This window comes from Fundulus heteroclitus, chromosome 20 (assembly GCF_011125445.2).
Source record: "Fundulus heteroclitus isolate FHET01 chromosome 20, MU-UCD_Fhet_4.1, whole genome shotgun sequence".
Classification (NCBI taxonomy): domain Eukaryota; kingdom Metazoa; phylum Chordata; class Actinopteri; order Cyprinodontiformes; family Fundulidae; genus Fundulus; species Fundulus heteroclitus.
The window spans coordinates 33289218-33307532 of NC_046380.1; the positions used below are offsets into that span (position 1 = coordinate 33289218).

General features: G+C 42.7%; 1 protein-coding gene across 1 annotated transcript in view; it reads right to left on the bottom strand.

Annotated features, from left to right (window-relative positions):
* The window catches only part of adamts9 (ADAM metallopeptidase with thrombospondin type 1 motif, 9), a 66522-nt gene extending 49826 nt beyond the window's left edge, over positions 1-16696 (bottom strand). The window contains exons 1-16 of the mRNA XM_036151942.1: positions 16218-16696; positions 15541-15956; positions 12225-12387; positions 9829-10154; positions 8632-8715; positions 8437-8561; positions 8211-8251; positions 8023-8128; positions 6237-6383; positions 4197-4338; positions 3779-3883; positions 2756-2901; positions 1962-2143; positions 1701-1837; positions 734-851; positions 463-558 (exon numbers count right to left, since the gene is read on the bottom strand). Coding sequence (XP_036007835.1) covers positions 463-558; positions 734-851; positions 1701-1837; positions 1962-2143; positions 2756-2901; positions 3779-3883; positions 4197-4338; positions 6237-6383; positions 8023-8128; positions 8211-8251; positions 8437-8561; positions 8632-8715; positions 9829-10154; positions 12225-12387; positions 15541-15956; positions 16218-16314 — 2431 coding nt within the window. The 5' untranslated portion in view covers positions 16315-16696. The remainder of the gene's footprint in view (positions 1-462; positions 559-733; positions 852-1700; positions 1838-1961; positions 2144-2755; positions 2902-3778; positions 3884-4196; positions 4339-6236; positions 6384-8022; positions 8129-8210; positions 8252-8436; positions 8562-8631; positions 8716-9828; positions 10155-12224; positions 12388-15540; positions 15957-16217) is intronic.
* Positions 16697-18315: the final 1619 nt, after the last annotated feature.

An 18315-nucleotide genomic window follows, 5' to 3' on the forward strand; every position in this document is an offset into this window, starting at 1 on the left:
CTCGCCTAACTGTGCGCAAGGACTAGGCAACGAGACAAGACAACTTGTCCAGTCTCGTTGATCACAACTAGTTAATGTAGCTATATGCCAATTCCTTTCCTGACTGAAGATTGATACACACTTTAATGCTATGTTCCTTCAGAAAAATTGTTAAGAGAGATATACAGGGGTACAGTTAGAAATACAAGGGATATGTGCACAACAGTGGGTCTAAAATTGCACATGGCATCAAGGTAAACAAATTTATGACCCAGCTGACCTTGCTGGATTGCGACCAAGACGCCTAATTCTGGCTTATCGAAAGATTACTATGCACAACATGCTGAATTCCTTCTGCTTAAATTCACAGAACATGACTGTACAATAAAACCGAACGAGGTACTGTAACAGGCAGGCGGACATTTATTAAAAACAGTTTAAGAATAAGTGATTAACTACATCCCCCAGCATATAATATCTCACCGAGGTAGTTGTCGTCCTCCGGCTTCCCTGAGTAGCTATGCTGACGCACATCTATATTTGTAGAACCGCTGGGTATTCGCACAACTTCATTATAGCCTGTAAAGAGGATCAGGTTGTCAGAATACCTGCTTTTGTGCTCATGTACACAAAAATATAGACAAATCACACTCTGGTTTTCTAAAGCGTGTTACGGCTAAAGAAACAAGTGCAAGAAGATCCAAAATGGAGATTGATGGGGTAACAAAACAAAAAAAACAAGGTTGTAGCTCACCGTAGCGCACAGTGTTGAAGACTGATGCCACAGGCTTGCAGGAAGAGTTATCACCTCCGCAGACACCGCACTTATCTCTCCTGGCTTTAGAGTTCAGAACATGATCACAGCCTGCTTGCTGCTCCATCGGGGAAGACGCAAAACAAGCATTGGATTAATTTTGAGATTATAATACAAAGTAGCCAGCTATTTTGTATCTAAAAAATATTCAGACCTTGAAACAACAAATGTAACTTGACGACTCTTAGAGGAGTTGCTTGTGAAAGACTCGCTGGCCAGGCAAGTGGGTGCTTTTGTTTGAAGCTTCTAATGTTTTGTCACGCAACGGTCACAAACACCAACGTCTTTTATGTGACGGACCACACAGAGCGTTGCGTATTTTTTTAACTTAAAAGCGCCCATGAGATAAATAATATTTAGGTCTGGACTTTGACTGGGCCATTCCAACACATGTATGCTGATGTTTTTCATTAGACTGTAACATAATCTGGAAAAAAAAAAAAACATCAAGGAGTGTGATTTCTTTCGCGATGTTCTGTGTTTAAGCCTTATTTCAAATATTGCAAATGTTTTTGCTTTTTTTTTATCCAAATAAGAAAAAAAAAACGTGTGCGTTAGGCAAAACACACTTCTGATATTGTGACAGGTAGGAAATATTTGGATCAGAACGCACTTGTCAGAGGCAGAGGGACTTCCTGAGCCACAGTCAAACCCAAACGCTGTGTGTGGTTCAGGATGTACACAGGGAAACCCACGTGCTTCTCTTGATGTGCAGGGCATGTTTACAATCCCGCTTCTAAACTAAAAATCTATCTGCCAGATTTGAGGAAACGGTCTGGTTAGGCACCGCTTTTGAGACGTTGGCAGTGGAGGGATGTGGAAATCATTAAGGGCAGTCCGGCACGGATGGACCCCGCTAGGAGACGCAGCTGCCGCGTCTTTAAGCACTCGGTACTAATAAACTCACCCTGCACAGGCCCTGGACACAGATGTCGTTGGTATCGGGTCCGCATGGCGTGCCATCGATGACCCTGTCCCTGAGCTGATAGTAGGCAGTGCTGCCCGCCACCCTGCAGAACAGCTTACATCTGTCCTTCATCAGAACTGTCAGAGGAGACAAAACAAAGGCTTTTGGGTGCAAGGCGTACACTGAGCAGTGTTGTTCGCGAGCAAAACTGGGCATCAGATAAAGGTAAAGAAAGCGAAAACAGGAAAATTAAACACTCACTTCCGCTGTATTTGGGAACCCAGCGGACATTAGGAGGTAGACCGTTGATGTTGAAGTGCTTTCCATCGAAAACAGCGCACTGTTCCTCCCTGAAGTCCTTCTTTTTCTTAGAGCACGGCTCGGAGTTGCAAGAACGAAACTTCATCCGCCGACCGACGCAGTACATCCCTCCGCTCCGGGGCCTGAGAGTGCGAGGACAGCGACAGTTTCAGGCGCTGCTCAAACGTATATAATAATAATAATAATAATAATAATAATCATTGAACTTTATTGATCTCACAATGGAGAAATTCACTTCTGCATCTTAACCCATCCCCTTGGGGAGCAGTGGGCTGCCACTGTGCGGCGCCTGGTGAGCAATTGGGGGTTAAGGGTCTTGCTCAGGGACCCAGCATGGCAGCTTGTGGGAGTTGAACTCAGAACCTCTGGGACCGAAGCTCTGTGCTCAAGGCCACCACTCCCCTCAAAATACCTTAATTTTGTTGTCCTTCTTTACACCAAAACAGTATCTTTTTTTTTGTTTGTTTTCCATTCCCAACTCATTCTCATTAGCTTTCATTCTTTTCTTTGTCCATTCATCCTGGATGAAAGGCTACACTCACTGAGACTGACTGATGTGTGTATTTAGCAGAACGACATCCCCGTAAGGTCTGCAATCAGAAAGCTTGATTCAATGAACTCTTGCTATGGAAAGAATCCCCTTAAGGAGGTTTGATCTATGGAACACTGGCTTCAGCAGATAAAAAACAAAGTCTGCCTGGCATGCATGACTACAAAGACAAGAGACTACTCACACTGGTCGGTTGCATTCGCGCATCGCAATCTTTATGCCGCCGCTGCATGTTCGAGAACATGTACCGAAAGGACTCCAAACCCCCCACGCTCCGTCCACAGGCATGGAATCATACTCTTTAGGAATGCACAGGCCGTGCTTGCAGTGCTGCGATATTAATGAAGACAAAGGACAACAGCATACATCAAACAGAATGAAATCGTGGAAGGATTTAGCAAGAAGGAGATCGGCCACAAAATTCAGATCGCTTCATCGTTATTAACAATGTGAAGACTTAAAAAAAACCCATTATTCCCTACCTTACATCTTCAAGTTTAGCAACATGCTCACTTCAAGATGTTGTTATGTGCGGTTTGTGTTTCTGGTTTAGTGAGTTACAAACCATCGGAAGTGTAAAAACACATTTTATTAGCTCTGCTATCACCATATTTTATACTTTATCAGCCATTTTGGATTGTGAGCTCAGGGTTGGCAAGGAATCTCCAACCTTGTAGCCGAAGATGCTACAATAAATTGTTATTTTACACCCCCAACAACTGTAGCTCATTGCATGGCTATCTGTGTGACCTGCTTACTAGTATCTCGTCACAAACATCAAATCCCCCAGTTTTCCTGCCTTGAGTTCCTTTAAATCGAGATTAAAAACACATTTGTTTAGAATTGCCTTTGAATGTTCAAGTTAAAATGTTTTACTGTTTTCAAATGTTCTTTTTTGTTTCTATACTATCCCTACTTGCTTTTATTCTGTTTTATTTTCCTATATTTTAATCATGTAAAGCACTTTGCATTGTCTCTGTACTGAATTGTGCTATATAAATAAATTTGCCTTGCCTTGCCTTGCCTTGAAACTGGAGCACAGTCAAGCTGGTTGAGAAGTCCTTTAAAAAGTAACTAGTGTCCAGCTTCAATCCACTTTTCTAGGAACATTACAGTCGTTTTCCTTTACTGGAACCCACATTCATGCCACATGCACATCTTTTTTTTTAAACAAAATCATTGTCGTTCGGTGTTGTGTCACGCTTACCTTTCCAGGTGCGCAGTCGGTGCCGTCAGCCCAGGGCATGTGCTGCGTCCTGCAGCCCCGCTGGGCGCCCTCTGGACTCGTGCACCACAGCCTCCGACACTGAGTCTGTTAATTACACACAGGAACGCGGATTATTTGTTAATGCTGGCGTTTTACAATCCAACAAATAATGCACAGCACCTAAAAAAGCAAGCACTGGCTTTCCCTGGAGGCATTATAGACAGAGTTCATATTTTCTTACAAGATGTTCAGTTTGCTTTTCTTTGTATTTTAAGAGAGAACCACTAACATGTTTTCATATAATAAAAGTGACTTTAAATAAGTCGACAACCCTGCCAGCTCTATGGTAACTGGAGGCTTCCCCTTAGATTCACACCCATTAGCTGACAGTTCGAACCCTCACGCTGACTCCACTCACCATATAAGGGCACACCTGTGTTCCCGGCCCAAATATCAGTTCGCACTGTCTATTGACACTGTATATCCGCCCGGGCAGCTGCTGCGAGAGACTGTAAGGCCTAGAAACGGGCTCGTCGAGCAAGCACTCACCATATCCTGTGCTATTAGGAAATAAAAATAAAATGACTTAAAGAAAAAAAAGAGGAAAGAACAAGAGACACAAACAGACAGAAAACACACTCAGTACAGCGGGAGTGGTCACTTATCTGCACATATACATCCACACAGACGTCTGCTTATGCTCAACCGCTGATAAATATTAAGAGGTAATCTCACTAAGACATGCAGGGAGACTTCAGCATAGCTTGGCTTTTTGGAAAGGATTTTGGATTGGAACACGCTCCCATTTGGTCTTTTCTACAGTCGGAGTGTCTGTCATTTCTCAGCAGACGGAGGAGCCTTTGGGGGGGGGGGGGGGGGATAGGAGACTACAGGCTGCAAGCGCTCTAAGAGGCTATAAAAGTTGATCTTCCTTATATCACTGCTAAATTTGGCAGCTTGGATTTAAAGAAGCACGTCTCTAAACAATGCAGAGAGGGCCTCAGAGGGTATCCTTGAAACTTTGGTACATTTTGTCTCGACCCAACCAGAAACTCTGTTGTAATTTATTGGGATTTTACGTGATGAACCAACGCAAAGGGGAGCATGACTGTGAAGTGGAATACCAATACAAATCTAAAGCACGGCTTACATTTGCATTCAACAACCCCTCGGTAGTTCTTCTTTGCTGTGATACAAGCTCTGAGCTTTCTGATGTATTTCTCTACCAGATTTGCACAATTTACAGACTTAATGTCTTCTCCGCAAAATAGTTCAGGATCAGGCCGATTAAATGGAGAAAATCTGTGAAAATTATTTTTCATCTCTTGCCACAAAACGATAATAATTGGACGTAGCCTTTGACTGGATCGTTCTACCTAGTGAGTCTGTGTTGATCTAAACCATTGCACTGAAGCTTTGGTTATACGTTTAGGGTCATTTAGGTGCTAAAAGGTAAGCTTCAGCCCAGGTCTTTCACTTCTTGAAGTTTCTCAGGATGTTCATTTAACAGAACTTTTCCATATTTCACTCAAACCAGATTCCCCAAACCTGCTAAAGAAAAGCATCTCCAGAGCATGATACTGCCACTGCCATGTTTCCCATCGGTCTGGGGATGGTTTGTTCAACTTCATGTGAAATGTTTGTTTTCTTCCAAACAGTATTTTGTATGTAGGGTAAAAAGTTTTGTTTTCCTCTCATCTGACCAGACCACCTTATTGTTCATAATTTTTTGCCGTTGTTGTTTCCTTTCAACAATTTCTTTCCTCTTACCACTCTTTCCAGATTAGTGGAGTGCATGGCAAATAGTCACCCTATTGCCAGAGTCTCCTATTAAAAGGATAACTCCTCCAAAGTTATCGTGGGGCTCTTGGCTCTTTCTCTGATCAATACTCTCTTTATTTGTTTAACAAATTAACAAACAAAGCAATATTAGATTCCGCACATCTATTTACTAACTAGGTGTCGTTTGAAGGCAGTTGGTCGCACTGGGTTACATTTCAAAATATCACAGTAAAGGGGTATAGATACTTTTGCAAGCTGCACTTTTAAGATTTTATTGGGAAAATATATAAAAACTTTAAAACTATGTACTGTTTTCTTTCTATCCCCCCAAGTATGCATTACTATGTGTTTAGAACAATTAAAACCCCAATAAAATAAATTCAAGATTTTGGTTATAACAAAACAAGCAGTGAAAAAAAAATTAAACATTCGCAAAATCAAAATCTCTTGAACAGTTCATGGAAGCATTATTAAACTTAAACACAACATATACACATTATATATATATATATATATATATATATATATATATATATATATATATATATATATATATATATATATTTTTTTTTTTTTTATTATTTTTTTTTCCCTAAATACGTTATATAAACCTATTTAGAGTACATCCTACTAGATGGATATGCGTTATTGTGATGAAAAAAGCAACATGACATACTCGAGGAACTCTGTGATGTACTTCCTGCTACACTTGGACCACATCCAAGGGTTTGTGTTGTAATTGAGCGTGGGAGCCATGACATGCTGCTGCGACTTCACTCCGTCCTCCTTACACTTGTTGCTGTCATCATGAGGCATGTTAAACCTAGAAAGCAGAAAGAAAAAAAAAAACAATTATAGGAAACGCGTGCGCAAAATTCAAAAGAAAAGTGACGAGGGTTAAAGTTGTTTTCCCATCCTTCTGTCTTGTAGTTTTGCCAGTTTCCAGCACAGCATCAGCTTGATTCTCAGCAAGAAATGTAACGGATGTTCCTGCACAGGACTGCAAACTTTTGATAGTTCTTTTTCTCACACCAGCCAACGTAAACATTGTAATATACTATTGTTTCCTCGTCACCGTGTTTCATATCTACAGCTCTGTTCCCACTATCATTATGGTGGTGGCTTAGAGAAAGTAATTTGTGGTGGTCACTGAAAATAGACGAGCATTGGTATTTTCTGCCTGTGGGGACATTGGAGAAAAACCAGCCTGATATCAAATTATGTGAAAACTAGGGAAACATTTTAGATCTGAAATCGGAGTGCACACATTCAAGCCACTGCAGGGTATACGAACGTGATCCCCGGTATTGGTACAAACCGGTACGACGTTGCACCACTCGCCGCTAAGCTGCCCACCTTATACTGGGCAAAATAACAAGTGAGCTTTGCCACCAGGCAACCATGTTTTCACTGGTTTGTGCGGATAAAGATGGAATCCAATAATCCAGCCCTTTGTTTAGAGGTAAGAATGAGAATTTCTTAGAGAGCCTTCAACAGTAAGACTATACAAGGCTTAAAACCTCTGAGGGTGACTAAATGTTAGGACAGTGCAGAATTTGCTGAAAGACAAAACAAACAGTTGTTTTATTTTGATGGTGAGAAAAAAGTTTGTCTTTTTCATCTTAAAAATAAGGACAGAATTCACACAATGGCCTTACCAAACATCCGTCCATCCATCCATCTACCTCCAGCAACCACTGGGAGAGAGACAGGTTACACCCTGGACAGGTTGGCGGCTCAACAAACATGGAAGGGGAAAATCTAACCAAACAGTTCCCTGATAAAAGCTGAGTCAGACCGGATGGCCGTAAAGTCATGCCAGAGAAATTGTCAATTGGATTCAGGCCTGGGCTTTGACTGGGCCGTTCTAATTGCAGATCTATGCCCAAAGTTTAGGGTTGTGGTCATGCTGGGAGGGGAGTCCCAAAATGAGCTCCATTCATCGTACCATCAACTCTGACCAGCTTCCCTGTCCGTAGAAAAGAAAAACATCCCCACAGTGTGCCGCTACCTCCACCATGTTCTACCATGAGTTACAATTTGATATCAGGCCATACTTTTTCTTCACATGTTATTTTAAACGTAGTCCCAGACGTTCCCTTTTGGTCTCGTCCTCCATATGTTTGCTGTCTCCCCGAACATAGCTTGTGGCAAACTAAAAACTGTACCCTTCTGGCTTTCCTTCAGTGATAGTTTTCTTCTTGCCAGTCTTTCATAAAGCCTAAGCTAAGGTGGACAGCTGTGACCTGGAAGGTTTGATGCTGCACCATATGATCCCTGACCGGTCTAGACTATATATAGTTTAGGCTATATTGAAGTTTTGGCTCTAACGGCAAGATATGGAAAAGTTCAAGAGGTCTAAATCGTTTCGCAGGACTTTTAAAGCTCTAACGTTGCTCAACTTGAGCCAAAGGCTTCACTTGTTTAGTAAAAAAAGATGTGGGGAGGCCTGCCATACTTACACGTGGCCCAGTTCATGGGCGATGGTGAAGGCAGTGCTGAGCCCATTGTCCTCACTGATGCTGCAGCTCCTGTATGGATCACACACCGTCCCCAACTCTGCGAGCCCTGCATAACACGAGAGTCGCTTCAGTTCCCCCACACATGATGCACGCAATGCCTACGCCGCTGGTCGAAACTGTCCGCTTACCTAGCGTGTCACACTTATCCCTCGCCCTGCAGATGTCTTGCCTGCGGTGAAAGACGAAGATGAAAGGTCATGGTCAGCGCCGCCGCATAAGAAGAAGAACACTTCCCCAGTCTTTGATCAGCCTCTCTTTCTACATACTCAACCCAGAGTTCACTGGGTATTTGGATATTTTCAGAAACTTAAAAGCGTGTTTAGGCCAGCGAGAAAGCAAATAATTGGCTTGCACCTGGTGATAAGGATGGCGGTGTCGTGATGGGAGGGGTGGTTATCGTCTAGGATGTTCTGGCTCTGCTGCCAGATGCAGAAGTTCTTTAAAGTGGTCTGTGCGTTAAATGAAATAGCTGGCCCGTCCTGAAAAACATGGGGGGGGTTGAAGCTCCAGAAAGAAACGAGTAGAAATGGAGAACAAAGCAAGACTCACCAACTCGTTGTTGATTATCACTAACTTAACAATCACGATATTAATCAGGTTGCCAATGCTTGGGTCCTTGTAGATGGAGGAGACCTGAAGGAAGGGGGGGAAAAAAACATAAACTGGAATCGGCGTATGAAACACATTTACTGGTAACACTGCAGTAAGCTTTCTGCCCCTGAGGGGAAAAAAAACGAGCAAAATATAGGTCATCTCAGCCTCCCCTTGAAGACCACTGGCCCCTGTAGCCGGCCTGCGGAAGCTGCTGTTTGAAGTGGCTGAAAGTAAGTCCTCTTTGGGACATACCTGAAATTATTTTTTAACATTCATCAAAGCTCTGAGAGAGAATCCACCTCAAGATGTCCTCTCTTACCCCTGGCCTCTTGAAAGAGTTGTTTGCTCCTCCTGCCCTGGGCTGCCCTTCTCCCTACCACTACCCTCTCCCAAAGCCCTGCAGACTGAGATGCTGAATTAAATGCATGCACACACAGTGCCTTGCAAGACTATGCATACTCCTTGAAAGTTTCCTTATGTTGTCACATTGCAACCACAGACTTCTTAGGAATGTATGCCAACACAAAATAGAGCAGCAGGAAAATCCCCCATAGTGATAGCATAATGCAGTGGGTGGATGGTGTGGATGCTTTTCTTCAGCAGGGACAGAGTTCACCTTCCACCAGGACAATAATCCTAACTATACAGCCAGGGTAACGTTTTGATGTATAAAAACAAAGCATGCATTAGTGTGGCCTAGTCAAAGGTCACCCTAACACAAGTGAATTGAGAATCTGTGACAATAATAGGGATTTCATGTCTGCTCTGAATGAAGTTAAGCTGTTCTACAAAACAAAAAAATGGGCAAAAATGTTAGTCTCCAGATCTGCAAAGCAACCAAGTATATATTTTTTCTAAATCTGCAGCTGTATTTGCAGAGAAAAGTGGTCCAACAAAGTGTTGACTCATGGGGGTTCACTGCAAATGCGCTTCTCAAACTTTTATTAGTGAACATTTTCGAAAACCGTGTGTCATTCTCCTTCTGCTTCACTATGATTTTGTCGCAGTCTCAAGTAAAATTCCTAACAAAGTGCATTGAAGTTTGTGGCTTTGATGTGACGAGATGTAAGACAATGACTTTAGCAAGGCCCAGTAGTTCCCCGACAGACCCCCCCCCCCCCCCCCCAGCCAGTCCTCCACAATCACACTTACTATAGACATCAATGTGAGTATGTAGTGCTGCAGGTTGCTGCCGTGATGCTCCACCATTTTGCTGTCGGCGACCAGCATGACTTCAACAAAGCGCGGGTAGGAGAGGAAGCGCTTTGATCTCCTGTGAGGTCCTGAGTCACCGCTGCTATCATTTGACGGTCTGCTGCCGGCAACGCCGTTCTCTGATCTGAGCCAAGCGCTGCTGGCCAGGCTGGCGCTCAGTGACCCCAGGTCGTCGAGTATACCAGCGCCGACCAGAGGGGCAGCACTTGGAACGGGGGCTGGCCTTCTCCTCGCCCTCTGCCTCTTATGCCTGTGTTTGTGTCCTAAAGTTGGAAAATTCAAAGGGGTACGGGTAAATAAACACAGATGCAAAGTCATACCGATTGATTGATTCAAGCCATAAAAAAAGACAAGATATAAATGGTTGTTTGTGAAGAGGATGTGGTTAGGTTTGTGGTTAAGGCTTTAAAGTTGACAATGCATGCAAAGCGTGGACTGGACAGAGGAGGCCATCGTTTCACGTGTCTGTGCTCTGGATCTGTTGTGTTTGTTCCTGCGCAAAGATTGTGTTGACTGGCTAACTCGGAGAATGAAGTCCCGCTTTTCTTCTTTTCCCTCACTTTGGAAAGAGGGAGGGGGGAGAAAAGGGGGCAGCGAGTTCAGACTAGGTAAAATCTGAAGCCAAGCCGTGGAAGACCGACGCACACGGAAGGCGGCTCCTCATTAAAGAACCCAAATCTCAGAAAGCTAGAGAGGACAACAAAACCACTGCATGCAAAACTTTTTTTTTTTTTTATGGAGTGGATCATTTAATGTAGGAAAACTAAAGCTGCACTGAAAAAGATGCCAGAGCCAGCTGGAGTACAGAACATTGGCTCATTTAAAACGTTTCACTTTTTATACTGTTTGTAACACTATTGATAATAAAAATGCATACTTAGAAATACAACAATATAGCTGTGGATTACATTGTTTTATCCTAACAGGAGAATGGAGGATAAAAGTAAATTTTGACAAAAATGTGCTACGGTAAAAGCTCTCATTTGTGATTAATAATTTGAACTTGGAAGGTAATGAGAATTTCTTTTAAAATAACTTTTTGGTGGAAAAGGCTGTGGTGTGAGATTGTCTATTGCATAAAATAAAACAGACTGATGTTTGTGGCTGTGACGTGACCAAATGCGCAGGAGTTCAACGAGCAGGAATACTTTAGCAAGGTACAACGTAAACTTTGCGCGAGCCCCTAAATCACTTCTAGCTTCATGTGGCTTTTGGTCAGATCTGCGTTCCCTCCGGCTATGTTTTCATACATCCTCGCTCATGCTGCGCAAAGGAATCAAAAGGGAAACACACACGCACATAAACATTTACATACGCAGTGACACCAAACAGCTGCACAACAATCTACGGCGGACAAAAGGGAAGACTTCTGCACATTTATTTTCTCGGTTTTGATTATTTGACCGTCTTAAGTTGGCATTACTTTGCCATTATACAGTTTATACAATGTGGCCATCACAGTGGGTCTGCCCGAGCTGCTTATCAAAGAAACAGAGGAAGTACAAGAGTCAACAGGAAGTTCAGCCAGTAAACTGAGATGGGAAGATACAAGGGTGAACTTCCAAGTGATTCTTTTTTTCTTTTTTTTTTCCCCTCCTCTGTGCGAGGGTTGGAAAGCTTTCTCACTGCTGTGCAGCAGCTGCAGGAACCGCACCATGCACGCCGTATGACAGCCAAAGAGACTTTCTCATCATGCTTTCACTTTAAACCTGTCGTCACACTCGGGTTTCATTCATGCAGAGCCAATACCGATAAGAAAGTCATCTTTTATTCATGCAACGTAATCATAATTTCGTCCCTTTTAAGATAAGCCTGGTTCAGATTAATAGGCACAGAACAATTATTGTAATAACTTGATAAGCGCAGCTACTGTTGCATAATCAGCTCTCTGCTGCAGCTGATAGGGATGGCTGCATGTGTGGCTCAATGATTGCACCTGATTATGTCTGTGGGAACCAGTTTAAAAAGGTTGCATCCACATGAGAAAAAAAATCCTCTGCTCGCAAACCACACACATCCCGTGAAAACACTTCCATGCACATAAAAAACAGCCGTGTGCACACTTTTTAAACACAGCCACTGGGAGGTCCCAGCCCAGAGGCAGCCAGCTCTGCTGTGTTTCGCCACTATGTGGGGGGGAGGGACGAATGGAGCTGATATTTAGGTCAGCTGATGTGTGATTTCGGCACTTCGCGGATCAAATTCAATATTATTTCATTGTTAAGCTCGGAGCTGTTGGAGTTTGAGCTCCGGTTATGCATCTGTGCACCGTTGTAGAGGCTCGCCTGTCAAAAAGGGTGATGCATGCATACTCATCCTGGAGAGCGGCACACCTGAAGTGTCACAAGCTGAGGTCTCTTCGGATGTGTGATTCCCGGATGAAAGTTTCCTGTATACAATATGAGGTTTTGTGTGTTCCTCTTCATAGTGTTCCCCTTGGTAGCTGTGCAGGGGCTCCACAAAATATTCCCCCTCCGGAGACCTGAAAGTGCCAAACTGCAGAGGAGAAGAAAAAAAAAAACCACAGCAGGTAGTGTTCATTCTTCAAAAAGAAACTATAAATAGAATACATCAAATAAAGTAGAGGGATTTGTTTCATCATTCTGCTACAGCCCTTGAGTTCAGTTCAATTTGAGTATAATCTTATTTGTTAACACTGCGCCAAAAACAGGCCCAATTCATATGAAGTTCTATAGAATCCAGGTTGCTCAAAATGCATTTCAGATCTGGACTTTTAAATGTGTGGACTATTCCGAACAGGTCTATGCATATAGAGGTTCAAATACATCTAAATGCAGTGACTAGTCTGTATTTCTAATTTCGGCACTATTGCACAGATGAAAACAAATATCCTCTAAAACATTATTTAATATTGGATTGAAATGAAGTTGGCATTAAAGATAACACAAAGGTTTGTTACACTATCCCGGATGACAGGTTAAGGCATCAGAGACTGACTAAGCAGCTTGTTTCTCACATGCAAAATAAGACTTTTGCATGTGAGAAACAATTGGTTCAAGACATGCCTGTTGCCTTTTTTGATGGGACTTTGAACAAGTATAGCAGAGCATCATCAGTCTAACAATTTCTACTATCCTGCCTAATATGAAATGCTCAACAAGCTGCATTTCAACATTTTACGCCCATCAAGGGCCACCTTTAACACGGGAGTCATGCTGAAAGAATAGAACCTCCGCCGTGGATAACTGAGTCATGTTTTGATTATTACGGATAGAGTAGTTTTGTTATATCCAGAACCCACAACCTTGTGTGTTGTTAGATAGAAAATAAAAGGGGGAGCGCTGCCCTAAATATTCTTACTATATATGCATACATATGAATAAAACTGGCCCGAGAACAATGCCCTGCGGTGCTCCATGACTAACTTTTGCTGCGTAAAGCAAAAGTATTGAAGCTGAACATAGCTGTCTTGTTGTCATTTAAGTGACACACTATACATTTTCAACATGCCATGGATCCGAGCTGCAGGACACCAGTCAAGAACACACTGTCTGCTTCTCAAAGCACAGGAGTAAGCTGCACAGTGTCAGTTATGGCCGTGCCTTGCTAAAACAGCACCAAAACTCAAATATGCATAGCCACATCTGTGGTGCACAAAAGCCAACCGTACATTATACGTTTCTCTTTTGAATGAAGACGGAACTGAACAAACAGACATTATGGTTTTCCTCATTCAGGAAAATGCACCTATTTTCTTCAAACGTCCAATAAGATGCTTATTTACAAATTTAGGGATCGAATATGGAAATGCCTTTTCAGAACTACATGAAAGGAGAGCGTTTGCGAGCATGTACGAATTATCATCAAACAAGGCGAAAAGGAATCAAAGCAATTCCGTGATGTCTATCGGAAAAGCACTCTGAATGCTGGCAAATGCCCTGAAAGCCCTGTTACTGTTGCATGTAGATCACAGGACACCTTTAGCGTGACCGGGCAACCTAGATCTCCGCAATAGATCTAGATAAGGTGCAAGCCAAGCCGCCGGTACATTTGACTTGTTGCTCATTTGTTACGGACAGCCATCATAGCAAGTAATTGCGAAAAAAGGACCGATTATGTATGGCACAAGTCATAAAGATCACTCATTAATCAGATTATCAGGAAACATGGCATTTTCCTATGTGGGCATTATTGGACAAAAAAAATTGTAACATATACAAAATGTATCAGACTAAGACAAAGTAATGCATGACTGTAAATTAGCGATGTATGGTGTGCATTTGTATTTAGCCCCCTGAATAAAATCCAACTAATCCCCTTGAGAAGTCATCTAATTAGTACACAGGGTCTGCATGTGTGTAACTGGAACCTAAGTATAAACCCAGATGCTCTCTGAAGGCCTCAGAGGTTTTGCTGGGGAACATCAGTGAACAAACAGCATCATGAACACAAAGGAAATCAACAGACAGGTTAGGGATAACGCTGCAGGGAAGTCTGGAGCAGACCTGTGTTCTATAACAATATACCAGCTCTGGGCATCACAGAGAGCCGTTCCACCCATCATCTACAGATGGAAAGAGTTTGGCCCAACTGGAAGTCTACAAAACAATGCAGTCAACCTGACAGAGTGGGCAAGGGGGAGAAGCCGCCAAGATGATGATGCTAGCGTCTGGAGGAGCAACAGGTGGGAGAATCTCTTGACAGAACAATCTTTAGTCATGTGATCCAAACATCTGGCCTTAAGAGTGATTAGAAGAAAGCCATCGTTGAGGAGGGAGAAACCATCTGAAGTCCAGTTTAAACTTGAACTTTTTTGCCTATACGTGTAAAGCACTGCGTCTGAAGCTGAAACTAACATCGCACATCACCCTGAACATAAGATGCCCATTGTGAAACATGGTGGTGGCACCATCATGTGCTGGGCATGGCCGCCTTCCACAAGCACAGTGAGGTTGGATGTAGTTAAACACGAAACAATCTTGACATAAAACCTGCTAGTGTCTGCAGCGAAAGGTGGTTCTACTAACATTTGACTCAGAGGGGCTGAAATTTAAAAATACACCACACATTTTTTTAAAGTACTGTGTAACCTGCAGATATTCTGTCACTGGGTATATATATATATATATATATATATATATATATATATATATATATATATATATATATATATATATATATATATATATATTTTTTTTTTTTTTTTTAACAGTCTCTTTCTATTCATACACCCTTTCTCACAAAGATTTTGGGCCAACATTCATAGGGGGCGGTTTCTATGAATTAAACTCTGAGTGCACTTCTGATCCCTAACAAAACTCATGCTTCAGCAACCCTGGGATTCTTTTTTTTTTTTTTTTTTTTTCTTTTTTTTTTTTTTTTTGGACCAGTTCGTGATGACGTAAGCCCCAATCGTGCTCTGGCAGATTGAACGTGCGTGAAGACGTCACCGACTGCCGGGAGAAGAAGCGTGGAAGTGGGAATGTACAATCACTCAGACCTGGCACAATACTCCGTGGAAAGCTGAAAGCGCTTTGAAAACATAGGTCCAATTGTGTTAAACTGCTTCTTGGATCGCTTTTTTTTTTTCATAGACCACTTAAAGGAACTATGCACTATCAAAATAAGAACAGCCAGCTGTAAATCCATCCTGTGCGCACTGACTTGTGGCCGTGCGTAAAAACTCACCAGTCCGGAGCACAGACTGATGACTGCGGCGTGTTGTGCATGGGCATTCACATGTCCTCTATAGAAGCAGTGCCTTAACTCCGTGTCCTCCTCCTCCTCCTCCTTCTCTTCCTCCTCCCTTTCCGCATCTGTTGCAAAAGCGGTGCCGTTATCTCCTTGGGGCGCCCCGAGTATCGTCACAGTGTAAACGGGTGCAATAAATCCCGAATCCAGCGTGAGGTTGAGGTGATAGTTCTTCCCGAAAGCAGATATCCTATAGTGGATGTTTGCTGCGGCCCAGTGATCCGCAGTGTTGCCGGTGCCCTCGTCCAAACTCCGTCTCTTCCTTTTGAAGTGTGCACCGGCTGGAAGCTTGTCACCGGCTTCATTCACTCGCACCGGTGTCACAATCTCGTAAACGGCCAGCTCCTCTGGTACTGCGGGGGTGGAAACAAGACAGGAGGGGGTTCACTTCAACTCAACAGCCCAGATGTGCGAGATCATGCTTTACACTTTAACGTGTTCTTTATTTTATTTTTTTATTATTATTTCACAGCACTGCAAAGGAATAAAACAACCGGTCGATCAGACTTGAACTTGACGCGCTACAGGCGGGATTGAAAAACTCATTCATTCTCTTCCCTCAGTGGGACAAAATGATCCCACGGGTGGGGGGGGGAATAAGAAAATACCTATACCTGTGCTTGATCTCCGGAGTAATCTCGCTGTGGATGCGACTGCATTCAAGAGATCAGGGAATAGTAGGAACCCCAAGCCCCAGAGGAGCACATGCATGTTGTCCACGTTCAGAGGAGAGAGACGGCCAGCCTTGTAGTCCCGTTGGTGACTCCGCGTATTCCTGCGCTCGCTCCGGGCTCTCCGCCTTTCTGCCGCCGCATCCACGTCTATCGTCCGCTCTGGCTGGGCTGGTGGTGTCTGGCCGGTGAAGGAGTGCAGAGCTGGGACGTGAGCGCTTCGCGGACTCCCTGGTGAACATGCATACTGCAAAGGGAGAGAGGGGTGGGCTTCAGCTCGAGCAGTCCGCTGGCGATGGGCTCCGTTGTGTCCGTTAACTCTCTCCCCAGCGTAGGGGCGGGATCAAATCAGCAAAGGTACTACTCTGGTGCAGTAGAGGAGCCGCTTACTTTATATAGCCTACCACCCCAGATAAGGGTGGCCACATACGTGCGCTTTGCAATACTTCGGGCTTTTTTTTTTTTTCTTTTCTTTTTCTGCTGAGTATTCACATCATGAACTGACCAACTGACCTTATAATAGGCATGTGGGATTTGCTTGGATAATTACTCCTGACTGACAGGGCCGACCCAAGATTAACAGGGGCTCTAAGCAGAATTTACTTTGGAAGCCCATCTGCTATCCCGGCACCACTGTGCTTGCTTGGTTCCATTATAATTATTCTTTTTTAGTTGTTGTAAATATGTCTGAACAATGTCTAAATAGTATTTAGACCTCTTGGTCCTTTCGCCTTTAAGATAAATATATATATATACCAGTTTTAGTTTAAAACCGAAACATTTTTAACCTTGATTATTAAGTCTAGACTGGCATGAAAAAGGGTGAGGAGTTCTTCACAAACTCACTCAACTACTACAACACCTTCCCAAAATGAGCTGCTTGATCAACCATCTCTAAAGACGTCCAGGTCTTTTCATGTGTACCAGTCATGATTTTATTGTTGGGTATCTGATTAATCTTTAATATATATTTTTTTGTTTCTTATACAAATTAGCTTTGATCCCCATCTGCTTTGGAAATATTGAGCCAGAATTGTGTCATTTCTGTTAGAAGTTATTCGGTCAAAGAGCTGCTGCCTATTTACGAGGATGTGGCAGTACAGGTTGAAAATTATAATAGCCAAACAACTGATATATCTCTTTTTTTTATGAAAATAACCAAATTTGTCTCTGGGGTTTACAAAATATTGTTGTGTCAGATGGCTGTGAATCATTGAGACACGGACGGATGCAGTTCCATGTTCCACTCAGACTCAGACTCAGAATTTCGAATTTGGAAAAAAAAAATTATCAGGAAGTTGCAGAGGTCTTACCAACAACAGTCATCAAAATCCAAGATGCTTGCCATTCTCCACTCTCCATTGCTAGCTTGTATTGCTAATAGTATCTAGATTGCTGGTCTCTGAGCAGAACAGTTAGCAAACCCTACTGGTGTTCAAAGCTAGAACTGAAACATGGTTGACCTTGGTTTAATATCACTTCCAAATCCAGGTTTCAAATTTAGCGATGCATACAACATAACATAAGTAGGAACCGTGTTTATAGTGGTCTGTCATCAGCTGCTTCACAGATTAAATGGTTCATATACCTTGGGGGAAAAAATAACTATTTTTGGCTGAGTATCCCTGAAAGCTACACAAGTACAAGCAATGTTAGTATGTGTGCCATAGTTTAAGAACAGTATGGAAAACTTTATTGGTGGAATATTATAGGATGGTCTGCATGCCTCCTTTAAGTAGAACAAACTGCAACAGAACCTGATCAAATTTTCTAATACATTTTGAAATACTCAGAACTATTAATATTTGAGTCAGACAGCTCATTAGCCTGATTCTGGAATATGTTTCTGCACCTTTGCTTTCACAGCTGTGGACTTTAAGAAATAAACAACTAAACTGACTTCATCAAGCTCATAACGAACCAGAACTCACTTTATGCTGTTATGTCATCTGTAGTATATTTCCAGCAGTATGCCACACTGTAAAAATTCAGGTGCAAATAATAATTACAGAAATTTTCCAATTAAGCGAATCAGTGAGTC